Source organism: Madurella fahalii (genome assembly GCF_045866475.1).
Source record: "Madurella fahalii IFM 68171 DNA, scaffold_1, whole genome shotgun sequence".
In the NCBI taxonomy this organism is placed as follows: Eukaryota; Fungi; Ascomycota; class Sordariomycetes; order Sordariales; genus Madurella; species Madurella fahalii.
In genome coordinates, this window is record NW_027263971.1 from 1,879,397 (window position 1) to 1,891,467 (window position 12,071).

At 57.0% G+C, this 12,071-nt stretch overlaps 4 protein-coding genes across 4 annotated transcripts; 1 reads left to right on the forward strand and 3 right to left on the reverse strand.

The window, feature by feature from the left end:
- Positions 1 to 766: 766 nt before the first annotated feature.
- On the forward strand, positions 767 to 2,180 carry MFIFM68171_00574 (Lactose regulatory protein LAC9; the record flags this gene model as incomplete). The annotated part of the gene is made up of 2 exons (XM_071055996.1): positions 767 to 827; positions 889 to 2,180. The coding sequence occupies 2 exons, from the start codon at positions 767 to 769 to the stop codon at positions 2,178 to 2,180; spliced, it is 1,353 nt and encodes a 450-aa protein (XP_070912097.1).
- Positions 2,181 to 2,973: 793 nt separating this feature from the next.
- ERV29 (ER-derived vesicles protein erv29) lies at positions 2,974 to 4,097 on the reverse strand (the record flags this gene model as incomplete). The annotated part of the gene is made up of 4 exons (XM_071055997.1): positions 2,974 to 3,111; positions 3,167 to 3,660; positions 3,756 to 3,868; positions 3,934 to 4,097. The coding sequence occupies 4 exons, from the start codon at positions 4,095 to 4,097 to the stop codon at positions 2,974 to 2,976; spliced, it is 909 nt and encodes a 302-aa protein (XP_070912098.1).
- A 2,604-nt stretch (positions 4,098 to 6,701) lies between these two features.
- On the reverse strand, positions 6,702 to 8,111 carry MFIFM68171_00576 (Extracellular serine-rich protein; the record flags this gene model as incomplete). Its single annotated transcript, XM_071055998.1, has 5 exons — positions 6,702 to 6,858; positions 6,959 to 7,596; positions 7,664 to 7,800; positions 7,873 to 7,927; positions 7,983 to 8,111. 5 exons carry the CDS (start codon positions 8,109 to 8,111, stop codon positions 6,702 to 6,704), a joined length of 1,116 nt encoding a protein of 371 aa, XP_070912099.1.
- Positions 8,112 to 9,939: 1,828 nt separating this feature from the next.
- ALG6 (Glucosyltransferase-like protein) lies at positions 9,940 to 11,779 on the reverse strand (the record flags this gene model as incomplete). The annotated part of the gene is made up of 2 exons (XM_071055999.1): positions 9,940 to 11,486; positions 11,542 to 11,779. The coding sequence occupies 2 exons, from the start codon at positions 11,777 to 11,779 to the stop codon at positions 9,940 to 9,942; spliced, it is 1,785 nt and encodes a 594-aa protein (XP_070912100.1).
- Positions 11,780 to 12,071: the final 292 nt, after the last annotated feature.

The window sequence follows — 12,071 nt, forward strand, 5'->3', positions numbered from 1 at the left end:
CGGGGAGCTCTATCTCACCGCCTGCCCAGAAGAGAGGCGAAAATCAATCGCTTTGCACGCTAATCGTTTCGGGCATCATGAAATCGATCTAAATCTGCATAGGCCAACCATTGCACGTACTACCAATGTACATGATTATAAATGTCCACCTCGATTAATAATACGGCTTAAAGGTTAATGTTTGTGTGGTTGTATCCCGTGCCATTGCGATACTGTCCCCACATTGAACGCCGACGCACGAGCCGACTGCTGCAGTTTTCTTGCTCAAGGTGAGTACCTTGACGGACGGTGACTCGGAACCGATAGCGACCGCGAAAGTGGCTCGGACGAGGGGCACTCGTAAAGAGCAAAGGACGGGTTCACAGCCACGCCGCCTAACATTAATTCTTCCTCAAATTGAACAATCAACTCGTCAACGGCAACACTGGCATTCCCGTTGGGTTATTTAGGACAGCTGGCTGTTGATGGTTGCTAAAAGTGGTTGCAAAAGGAGTGTAGGTGGGGGATTGCGCGGCACGTTAAAGAGTAACGGTAGACGGTGTGTACAGTATTATGCAGCGTGGGGTGCCTGGAGCTGCTTCCGACGAGGGTGCGAGGTCTCGCCAGACTCGGTCATCTTAAAAGTTGTCATTATTGTCCGAGCCAACACCAAGAGTCCACCCATCAACACGCCAAAGCCCGCAAACACCCTAAGTCCAACTTGTTCCCCTCATCCTCCCCGTCTTCCGCTCCGAAACTCGTCTCTCAACCCCACCGCTAGTAAGCAATGGACAAAAGAGATAAAAAAGCCATGGAACAGCCCAAGCGCCGGGCTTGCGACGAATGCCGTAGGTCGCCCCCAGACCCGCCCGATTGTGTCGCTGTCATCCGACACTGACGCATGATTAGGAGGTCGAAAGCTCGCCTGCTCCAAAGAAATTGACGGGTGCGCGCGCTGCAAGCGCGAGGGAATCAAATGCGTCTATTCTCCGCAGAAGCGCATGGGCAGACCGAGGAAGCATCGCCGTGCTGAAGCCGAGTCGCCTGCTGAAGTATCTACTCCAAATGAGGTCCCGACGATAACCCCCTCCGCCGCTGTCGTCCCCGAATTCGAGTTCGACAGCACCATCGGCATGGACCTCGACTTTTCCTTCCTCGACATGAACAACTCGGACCTGAACTTCCTCAACCTGATTAATTCGGACTCTGAATTCCCAACCTTGCCAGAACAAGCCATGGCCGGCACCTATCCCAAACCGCCACAGCATGCAGCTGGTGGCCCCAGGGCCTTCTGGGCCGTGAGCAATCACCTCAATGACATCAACTTCGACCCGCCTCCATTTACGTCCACGCCATCACAGGCACCCGAGATCACTCCGGAAGACGTCGCTCAGATCATGTCGGCTGAGATCCCAGAGACCTTGCCCAGCCTCTCGCCGCCGTCCTCAAGCTCGCCAAGCACCCAACCCTCGCCCCCAGAGCACGACAATACCCGGACGTGTGGCTGCCTTGCAGCGCTCTACCTTGCCCTCGACTCGCTCCAGACCCTCCCGAAGGAGGTCGCCCCGGCAATGAACGTCGCACGCACCGCGGCCAAGGCGGCGCACGACGCCATTCTCTGCCCAGCATGCGGCGACCCGCCGCTGGAGGCAGCCTGCAAGGAACCGACCCGCCTGAGCTCCCTCCAAAGCATGCTCATGCTCGGCGCGCTCCTCCCGTCGCTCTCCAATGCGTACACGCGCATCCTGGCCATGGTCGACGCCGAAGCCGCCGCCGCCGACGCGGAGCGGCGCAAGATCCCCTTCACCCTCCGCGGCTACGGTGGGCTCTGGGGCTGGATGGCCGCGCAGGACGTGGTCAAGTGCGGCTCGTCCAAGTGGCTCGAGGGCGCCGAGCTCGAGCCGCTCCTCTGGCGGCTGACGGTGCGCGCGCTGCTCAAGATGGACGTGTACGGCGTCAACGAGCTGACGCCGGGCGTCGACTGCAACGAGGCGCGGCAGCCGGGGCTCAAGGACATCATCAAGATGATGGAGGAGCGCTCGCGGCGGCGCCATCAGATGCTCGATGACCTGGTCGCGTCGGGCGCCATGGAGAAGCCCTCGCACGAGTACGTCCCACTCTCGGCGCAGGGCGACAAGCCTACGTGCATGAGGATTATCGATATAGCGAAGAGATCGATGGATAACTTGATCATTCCTTAGCTGGTCTTCTAGATCCGCGAACAACATCCACTGAGGGTCGGGGCTCAAGGTTACACCGCCCAAGTCAACTGGGAGCCCCTCCTCCAGCCAAAAAGAATCCTGCGCCATGCCTCCAGCCCTCGCCGGCTAACAGCAGGATCAGCCCGCTTCGCGATATTAATCAACTGAGGACGGATCTTAAGGTTGGAGGCTTACGTAGGGTGGATCTCTAGCAGGGTGAGGTCGCATTTGTGGGGATGGAAATGGGGGGAGGATCTGGCGCCGGAGGAAGTGTATATCGACCACGCAGCTCATGGTCCATCTTACTATCGCCCATCACGAGGGCAGAAACCAAAGGGGAGAAGGTAAAGGTTTGTTAGTTCTCCCTCGTTTACATAGGGCGCGCGCGCACACATACTGTATTCTAGGAACGCAGGGTGAAACAAACAACAGGACAAAGAGACCCATGTTGTGTGATTCTCATAGGATGCCCCAAAGAAAGTAGCACAATATGCTAAACCAACAAACACCATGGAAACAAACAAGAACTCCAGTTATACTCCATGACCCTGGACTTCGCGCTCCTAACCCTTCTGGCTTTTCTACACCGAATCCCGGACTCTGCTGTGAAACGATAGCCAAGCCCAACATCCCCTCTTCCACCGCCCCCCGAGAGAGTTCCTTTTTGGCAACCCGCGTCCAAAGTCAAAGCCGGAGATGCACTACCGGCTCGGTCCGCGTGTCGTTTGTCGTATTGATATTTCCCAATGTCATAATCCCGGACTCGTTGATAAATCGAGCAGCATGGCATGGCTTAGTAGACCTTCTTCTTCTCGTCGATGCTGAACTGGCCCGGGCCGCTGTTGACCAGTAGCAGGAGACCGCCCACAATCGAGAGAATCTGAAAGAAATCGTACTTGGCAAAGTCCTTGTGAGGGTGGTGCTCGTGGAGCTGCAACAATATCGTTAGCCAACGCGCTTATGCCTCTCAGAACATAACAACTCACAGTCCAGAAGTTGTTCACCAGCACATTGAAAATGCTCAAAATCAGCACCAGCAGCGTCGCGCTGAACTTGGCCTTGAACCCGACTACGACCATGACGCAGGCCACGAGGCCGATCAGCGACACGGCTACGCGCCAGATGGACCACTGGCCGCTAAACACGAAGCCGACAAACAGAAAGATGAGCAGCACGCGGCCGGCCAGCTGGAAGTACATCTTGCGGTCCTTCTCCTCGAGCTGGGGCAGGCCGGCAAACGCCTTGGTCTTGCGCACCCAGCTGTCCGACAGCACCATGATGAGGCCGCCCATGACCGAGAGGTTGCGCAGGAAGAAGTTGAGATCGAAGATAAGGCCGTAGCCGAGCGCCTGCGTCACGACAACGCCCATCAGGCCGCACACGGCGTATTCGGAGTGCTTTCGGATGATAACGAGCGTCGAGCATATGGCCATCGTGATCACGTTGGCGATGAGGAAGAGGTGCGTTAGGCCAGAGGGGACTGAGCGTTGTTGTCTGTTAGCTTTGTACTCGGACTCGCTTCGCTGGGGGTGTATTGTCCGGGAACGGGGGGGAAAAAGGAAACGAGAAACGTACTATGACGGTACTCGTGCAGGTAGAGAAGCTGGTCGCTCCATTGTGTTATTATTCTGAGCACGTCCTCGAGAAACGTCACGACGATCAAGAAGCGGCCGACGGCGGGGAGGAAACTACCAAAGGAGACGCCCATGTCAGCAGAATGTCCCCCCAGCGTATCAATTGGGACATTACGCACGGCTTGATCGGTTCGCTCAATGTGTCCAGCAGGTCCTCGATCTTACTCGTCTGCTGCCGGATTGCGTCGAGGGGACTTTGGTCCGCCTTGGCGTCGCTCACTCCTCCCCCAAATGGGGTCGGCTGGGCGATGCCGTAGCTACCCTGTCCTCGCATTTGCGCCATTGGTCGGGCTGGTAGCGTGAAATCCGCGGAGTCGATAGAGGTAAATGCAATGATGGCAGTCCGGCTGGCGGAACGGAGCTGGTGGCGGGCGGTGGGAAATGGCGAAGGGTCGCGGGAAAGGGGATCGAGGGGTTGACGGGAGGCAAGTAAGTTCTGAGCGGAAACGCCGGGAAACCTGGCAGGTTGAAAAGCGGAGAGAAACAAAAAAGCACGGGGCAAGACAGCCAGGCAAGCGCGGCAGGCTGGATAAGCACCAAGATGACCAGCTCGTGGAGTTGCAAGCTGGAGTGGGAGAAGGAAGGCGTTGCATGAGAATTTGAAGTTCCCTGAGCTCCGACGCTATATCTACAACTGTGTCCTTAACCGGAAGCAGAGGATCGTCGAGGCCGTTGTGGGGCAGTACATCACGTTGCATGGTACCTAGGCTTTAGCTGGTGCCAAGGTCCAAAATGACGTACTTCTTAGCAGAGCTACTTCCCGTCACAGACGTGGGTCTCGGAATCAGGACCCTCGGCGACGGGCAGCCGAACCCAAACGCAAACCTCGCCAGCGGCCAGCTCCGGCATGAAAGAGCCGGCCAGATCTGTCCGCTACGCTGACTTTGTCACAAAGCGACCACGGATATCACGTTCCGCGCTCCACCTGATCCAGTCAACAGCGTTTGAGTAAAGAGCTTATGTCGTCTCTTCTACCAGCGCTTTTAGACATGGACACCAATTCGCCTTTTGGGTAACTCAAGGTTGGACGCATGGAACCTTGATGCCTGTCGTTCAGGATCTCCGGAGTCGATCTGGCCAAACACGGCCTCTGCGGGTCCTCGAAACTTCCGGCCGAGAAACACACTCGTGGTCCGACCCACTCAGCTCCGCGTTTCACGGTGTCCATTCTCGAGGAGGTCCGGCCTTTTCGGTTTCGGGCCTGTGAATTCTTCTGAACTCTCTTAGTCAAAAGCCCGCCGATCCACTCAGCGTCGCCCAGAGATGAGCGGCACGTTTTCGAGCTATTCGAAATCTGAAAAGGAAAAAGAGTGGATTTGGCCTCTGTGGCTTGCCATGGTCTCAGAGCAGCCGCTCTCTTGTCCACCCCGGGCAGCGATCTCAGAACATGCCGCCGCGCACTCCTACGAACCTTCCGCCTACTTTCCATCCCGTCTTTTGTGTGCCGGGGCCGCCGTCCATACGGTCCGAATCGACCGTGGCTCTCCTTTGAGGTGCCACCTTGGGCCAAGCCCTGGACGACGGACGGAACATAAAGAAACGGGCGGCCATGTGGCCACGAGATTCCCGACCTCGCCGATGCGCAGCCCCTTACACTTTGTCCTAAACCAGGCTTGGGGCCCCGATTGGCCCTCTCTTACTGTTGTCATGGTAAAACCGGGGTTAGGGTTCTAGTCATGCGGCGCGAACCCCGAGGCCCAAAGTAAACAGCATCCAAAAGGTAATGCCTTACACACGCAAATACTTTCCCGTAGAGAGCTTGCCAAGACCTGCCAATCAAATCCATGGAATTCATGGCGCCGGGCGGGACGCCGATTCCTTTATAGAAACAATACAGTTCAAGGTTTAGCCCTGGTCCGACTCGGTCAGCCCTCATACACGGCCAATCATGTTTCCGAGGAATGTTTCCGAACTGCTAAAACAGGTCTGCCAAGCAGAAACCTGGGGCCGGACTTGAGCGCCACACGCCTTACCAATGCATCAGTGGTAAGCTCGTCCATCTCGTGGCCCTACACCCACAGCGCACCAGACCGACCCAGTTAGGGAGGCGGTTGCTGGGTAAATTGAAGGCCCAAAACTTGCAAAGCAGCCACCATCCAAATCACACCACGGGACTCCGTAGGGTCACAAACCAGGAAACCAATCGATGGGGGGAGCTTGCACCACGGCACATCAACCCGCCGCGAGCCGGCGGCACTGTCGGCGTCAAAACCGCCCAACTGAACTCGGACGAGAAGCATTCAATTAATATAACACACATATAACACACAACCCATCATTGCGTGGCAATGCTGAACAAGCGAGGCAGAGCACGTCCGGTCCGTCCAAACGAGAGAATGCTGCTAATCTTAGGGAATGGAGGGGCGAACTTGGCGCGGTTGAACGGTGGGATTGACCATCTCGTTGCCCACGTTGTCAAGACACAAGGGCCATAATTAGCAAGCTTGGAAGCTGCTCTGCTGGTGGTGGCAACATCCATCCCGTACACAGGCACTCCCTATGCAGCAAGGCTTAGACTGTATGCTAGCTAACGCAAGGAAGCGCGGCCAATTGAACGAGGCTGGACCGGGAGCAAGGAAACTACCGTAGTCATGGCTTCTGTCACTTGCTGTCACTGCATCCCCATCCGCCCTCGCTAACTCAGGTATCTGTGCTAACCCGAAGCCCTAAACTGGAAATGAAAGCAAGCTGAACACCCGCTGAACGCCGTGTCCCCCATCCCGTGCCTTGCTAGCCACGACTTTAACCCTCCGCGTAGGAATGTATATAGAAAGTTCTTTATACCAGCAACCCATTTTAAGACTGCATATAATCGACAAGGTATGCGCCAAGGAACCAGTAGCATAGTGAGCCGTGAAATCCAAGTCCAAGCAAAGCCAATAACGCGCTACGGCTTCAAGCCCGGCCTCCACGAATCCCTATGCGCGGCATACCCCGGAGGCGGCGACCCCGTGGGCTCTGGCGCATCCTGAGTAGGCAGCTCCACCGGTGGCGGCTGGGGAGTCGGCGTGTACTGATTTAGCGGAGGCGAAGCCTGAGGAGAGCTATTGCGGTTTCGGTGTCAGTGAAAAATGAAAGCGAGCATTCGGATACCGACCTAGCATAACAACGACCATGGTTAAATAAAAGGGAAGCAAGACTTACTGATGCCCCGGCACGTCAGTATAACCCCCCTGACCCGCAAGCCCAAACACATGAAGCGGCCGCTGCTGGCCGGGGGACAACGAGTGCGGCGACACGCCCTGGCCGTAGAAGCCCGTGAGACCGTCGTAGCCCGCGAACGTCGACATGCTCGCCTGCCCGGGGCTCTTGGCGTTCGCGCCGTAGTTGGCCTCGAGGATACCGGGCGGCAGTGCGCCGCCGGCGCCGACAAGCGGCCCCTGCGCCGACTTGCGGTACGCCTTGTCGAACCCGCCGCGGCGGCCGCATAGGTAGATGATAACGGCGGCAAGGATGATGACGGCAGCGCCGCCGATGGCAATGCCCGCTATGGCGCCCGCGCCGAGGACCGGACCGCCGTCGTCGCCGTTTCCGCCTTCTCCGCCTTGCTGTTGCTGGCCGTCCGAGTCGGATGGCCTCGGGCTGGCCGTCTCGCTCGGGAAGGGCTCGCCGGGAGCGAGCTGGTAGGGCGCCTCCCTAGCGGCGTCCAGCTGGGCTTGGAACGTGTGCGTCGAGTTGGGGTTGATGACGCCGATCATGTGGTAGTCGATGCAGGATCCCGGCGCCGCGCAATAGAAGAAGATGGGCTCGGTGTCGTTGACCATGACGTCGTAATGAGGAGGCTGTTGGCATTGTCAGCTAAGGTTGCTCCCCTCCCCCCCCCGGAAAAAGATCCCCTTGAGGCCGTACCGGATTCGAAATAACCTGCGGTGCGATGATGCCGGTGTAAAAGCCAACTTTGTTGACGCCGACGTTCTCATACGGAATGCATGGATACCCAAACTCGGCGCGTGCGACTCGATGCCCGCCGGGGTAGAAGTTGAATCCTAGTTGGTGGGACGGTGTAAGCTGAGCCTGGTCGATCAAGGAGCATCTGCCGAGAAGGACTTAACACGCACTGATTATGTCTCCAACTGCGGCTCTCGCTTCTTTGGGAGTAAAGACATGGCCGTCCTGTAACGTTGTAAGCAATTGATGTGGTCCGAGTGCAATCATTGCTGCCGCCTACCGCCCCGACTGCTATAGGGATTATACTCCGCTCCGATACTCCGTTCGACTCGGCGAACGTAGTGGGATCTTGCGCCGTCACCTTAACTACCAGGGCAGCCGCAAGGACGAGCACATGTGATACGAGCATGGTGCGATGACTACCGTCCAATGTCCTTTGGAACGACGAGGTTCAGGTTCGAGTCCGAGACCTGACGAACAGGAACCGGAAGAAATAACCTTGGGGATGGGTGGCGCGCGGGGCCTCCCTCTAATAAACTATCCTAAACTCAGATGTCCTGCGTATGAGAGACACGAATAGAGCGGTGGGTGGCCGAGCAGGGGGGCCTAGACTGCTTGTCGGCTGAGAATGGGTGGGAGCCGGGTGGGGAAGTGCAGATCGACCTGGCGTGGCATGGGACGAGCACCGGGCTGTTTGGTTTCTGGAGCCTTGGCTTGGTGGCTCAGAGTGTTGGTCGTATCAAGCCGGCACGAGAGCAGGCATGTCTGGCAGCGGCGGTCGGGGGCAGATGAAGACGATGGGTTCATTGTAAACTGCTGGGTTACATATATTTCTACACTTATCTCTCTGGTCATTGTGCCCGTCTCGGTCCTAGCAATGGGACAAAGCTGTCATGGCTAATCTGGAAGATGGCCTCGCCGAAGATATGGTGAGTGCGGGGGAAGATGTTGACAAAGCCGGACAAAGACGATGGCCAACACGGTGGGCAGACACGGATCCATGGCATCCCACTTGGGGCCGTGAGAAGGGCGCAAGCAAGAGCGCTTACCTGCCAAGAGTCACACAAGGCTTCCAAGGGGACCCAAGGGCGCTAGCCGCCAGTGTCATTGTCCGCGACGGGGTAGCCCAAGGACAACAGCCAGGATAAATATCTTGCTTCCATCCGAGGAGAGTAGGCATTGTGCATCATATACGGGACAGTTCAGCGGGCAGCCCCCAACGTTGTCTGGAAACGGCTGGGGTAATGGGCTAGGAGGCCTGATAGATGAAGTGTTAGCAAGGTGCCGGGCTGAGAGGGTAGCCCAAAGCTATGGCGGGGCTCCCTATCCTTCCGGCATCCAGACCTTTGTGTGCGGCGCTGCGGGTCCCGAGCCGACATCCAACGTAAAGTTGCTGGAAGACCCACAGCGGATACAACATGCATCGAGCGATTGGCTACCGAGACGACAGGATGCCACCACGTCGATCAGCGCCATCAGCCTTAGTCGGTCAGAGACTGCCAAGACTTGCAGCTTCTCCGTTAGGAAAAGTCGACCCGAGTGGATTCTTGGTGTGAAGATCCAGTTCCAACCTTAAACGAACCGATGTACTACGTCGTGTGCGTTGATCTAGGCCAAGTGATTGCAAATATTCGATGCGGATGACGCTCCTATAGGTTTTACGATAAATAGTTGACCAGAAACCCAGATTTGGCCAGAAAAATGTAGCTCCCGTCGGCGGAAGACGGCTCCGGAGTCTCTCCACAGGAGCAGTCCGGAAGTGGAGCAGGTGGCTGCTCCGTAGGATCTCGTTAGGATCTCACTAGGTTGAGGATTCGCAACGGTCCGCCAGGATTTGGGAACCCAAGTGGCTGAGAGAGGCTGGATACATCTGATGTCTCTCTGCTAGTCGCGCATCTGCAGTAGCGTCGCAGCCGCGTCATGGCACCCCTGAAGAAGCAATGCCGGCCCATGCCAAGTAATTCAGTGCTGAAGCTTCGGATGAAAGGATTGTCGGTCGGTTCACCCAAGCCACTGCAACGGCAACGGCAACAGCAACAGCAGACGGCACCAATGTTGCATTCCGGGATGCCTTGCACTCTCGTGGCTAATAGGCGCTAGTCGTCCGCTATAATCCATAGTACAGTACCTATGCACTGGTGCGTTCGGAATACTTTCAGCAATGGGGTAATGTGAAAACACGATTCTGGGTATAAAACTTAAGAGCACAAGCGCATCCTGTTGTCTCAGCCAGCCACTTATTTAATCTTGGTCTTTTCTTTCCTTCCGAGCCATGACCCCGGCAGGATTTCGCTCTCCACCACCAGTCCCCATAGACACCACAAATAACAGAGGGAGAAGCCGGCCGCACCGACACCGACGTTGGCTACCACCCACAGGTCCGGCTTCTCAGGTGGCGGTGCCAGGTACATCGCTAGGACGTGCCATAGCGCCATTGTCAGATAGAACGAGCTGTGGACGAAGAACGCGGCCCATTGGCTCAAGCTGCGGGAGCTTTCGTGGAAGTAGGCACCCATCGACGTTGGGGGTAGGCCCAGGAGATAGGCCCAGAGTAGGGTCAGCACTGTGTATGGCACCACCAAGTCCACGCGTTGCAGCAAAGGGAACATGGTCCAACAGCCGAGGATATTCGCGAACCCCACCCAGGCACGGGTGTTCTTGCTGAGCCCTTGGCTCCCTGCCAGCAACAAGGTCATGGGCAGCAGAGGAAGCAAAACACTCTTTTCGTGAACCTGATAGCTAAACAGGAAGAAGCCCCAGGCCGTCGTTGCGAAAGCCAGCGGAAGTAAGACCTTCCTTGGCCGGAAGAAGAGGATGAGGTTGGGAGGAATGATCGACATCAAGGTGGCAATCAACGCACCACGCTGCAGCAGCTCGGGCGGGTACCTTTTGAGCTTGACGACGACGTTTAGGGCACACCAGAAGTTGGCGACCTTGTCCTCAAACAAGCCGCGGGCAAAGGGAAAGATGCGGTGGACCATTTGTACCAGCTGCTCGACTATAGGGTAGTAGAAGGCTTCCGTATCCAGGTAGCCCGCAAGCCCCTGAAACAACGGCAGTGACGGGCGCGGTCCGTCAAAATCCGGGCGAGAGTCGATTCCCCGCCTCGCGTCGTAGAGGGCGCCCATGGCCAGCGGCAGTATCAAGATAATGAACGAAGCAGTGGTAACTGCTGCTATCGCGACAAAGCGGGGGATGTTGATCTGAGGGAATGCGCAACTTCCAAGTAGATAGGCAAACACCGAAAACGCGTAGTACAGAGCCATTTGCTTGAAGCCAAGCGCGGCGACGAAGAATACGGCCGCCCAAAGATTGCGGCCTGCGAGCATGCTGGACATGCTTGCCACCACGAACCCGAGCATCACAGTATTGTACTGGAAGTGAACGTGGTCGATGAGAATGGTAGCGGGCTGCATCAAGATGGCGACGAGGGCGACAGACGCGGACCAGCTTGCGACGCCACCCAGTCTGCTAAAGCGGCGCACAAAGACGACGATGGCCGGAACGTAGATCAGGTATTCCGATACGACCACAGTCCCCCTCATGAATATTTTGAGCGTCGGATCGTGTAGGCCGCGGGACGAGAAGAGGGCGAACCAGGACGGATCGATGAGCGAGCCGATCTTGCCGCAAAGCCAGCTATGGTAAGCCGTCAACGGCGGGTAGTCGAGGCCCCACCATTGTAAATCGTGGAAGTACCACTGTGAGATGGGGAGCTGTGTTGTGATCTCCATCCAGTGCCTTTGCGCCTCGTAATCGCCAAACATGGGCGGTTTTTCGAAGCCTGCCGAACAGTCAGCACCGGTACGTCAAGGACCGATTGAACCAGGGCGGCATACCTGAATAACCCCAGAAACCGGCAGCCCATCGGAACAGGCCGACAGCCATCAAGATCAGCGGCAACAACTCCCATTGCGAGACGGAGCCCCTCGCGGGCCAGAGGAAAGCGGCGAGAGGGAAAGACGGGGCGCGAACCAGCGTCTCAGCAGCACTGACACTACTGAGGTTGCTTGTGGCATTGCCAGTCCTCTTTGCCTTCCGCCTTGGCTTGTGGGGAGAAGGCGAAGGTCCGGCCATTGTTACCGGAGGTGCCGCAGATACCGAGGAGGCGGTCGCATCAAGCTTGATGTCAACGCTCGGGGAGCTTTTCTGTCGAAAGCGATCTGGCAGGAGACCAGGGTGTGGGATCTTGGAGTGGAGATGTGGGGGAGCTCCAAGAGATTTGACAGGGGCCGGAAAGCCAAGGTACTAGCTCAGCAGGTACTGTGTACAGTACCTGATGTCCCTGTATTCTTTCCCTCACGGGTCAAGACTGAAATCCACGAAACGACTTCGCAAGAGAAAATTTGATCAGTTTCGAGTGACTGTG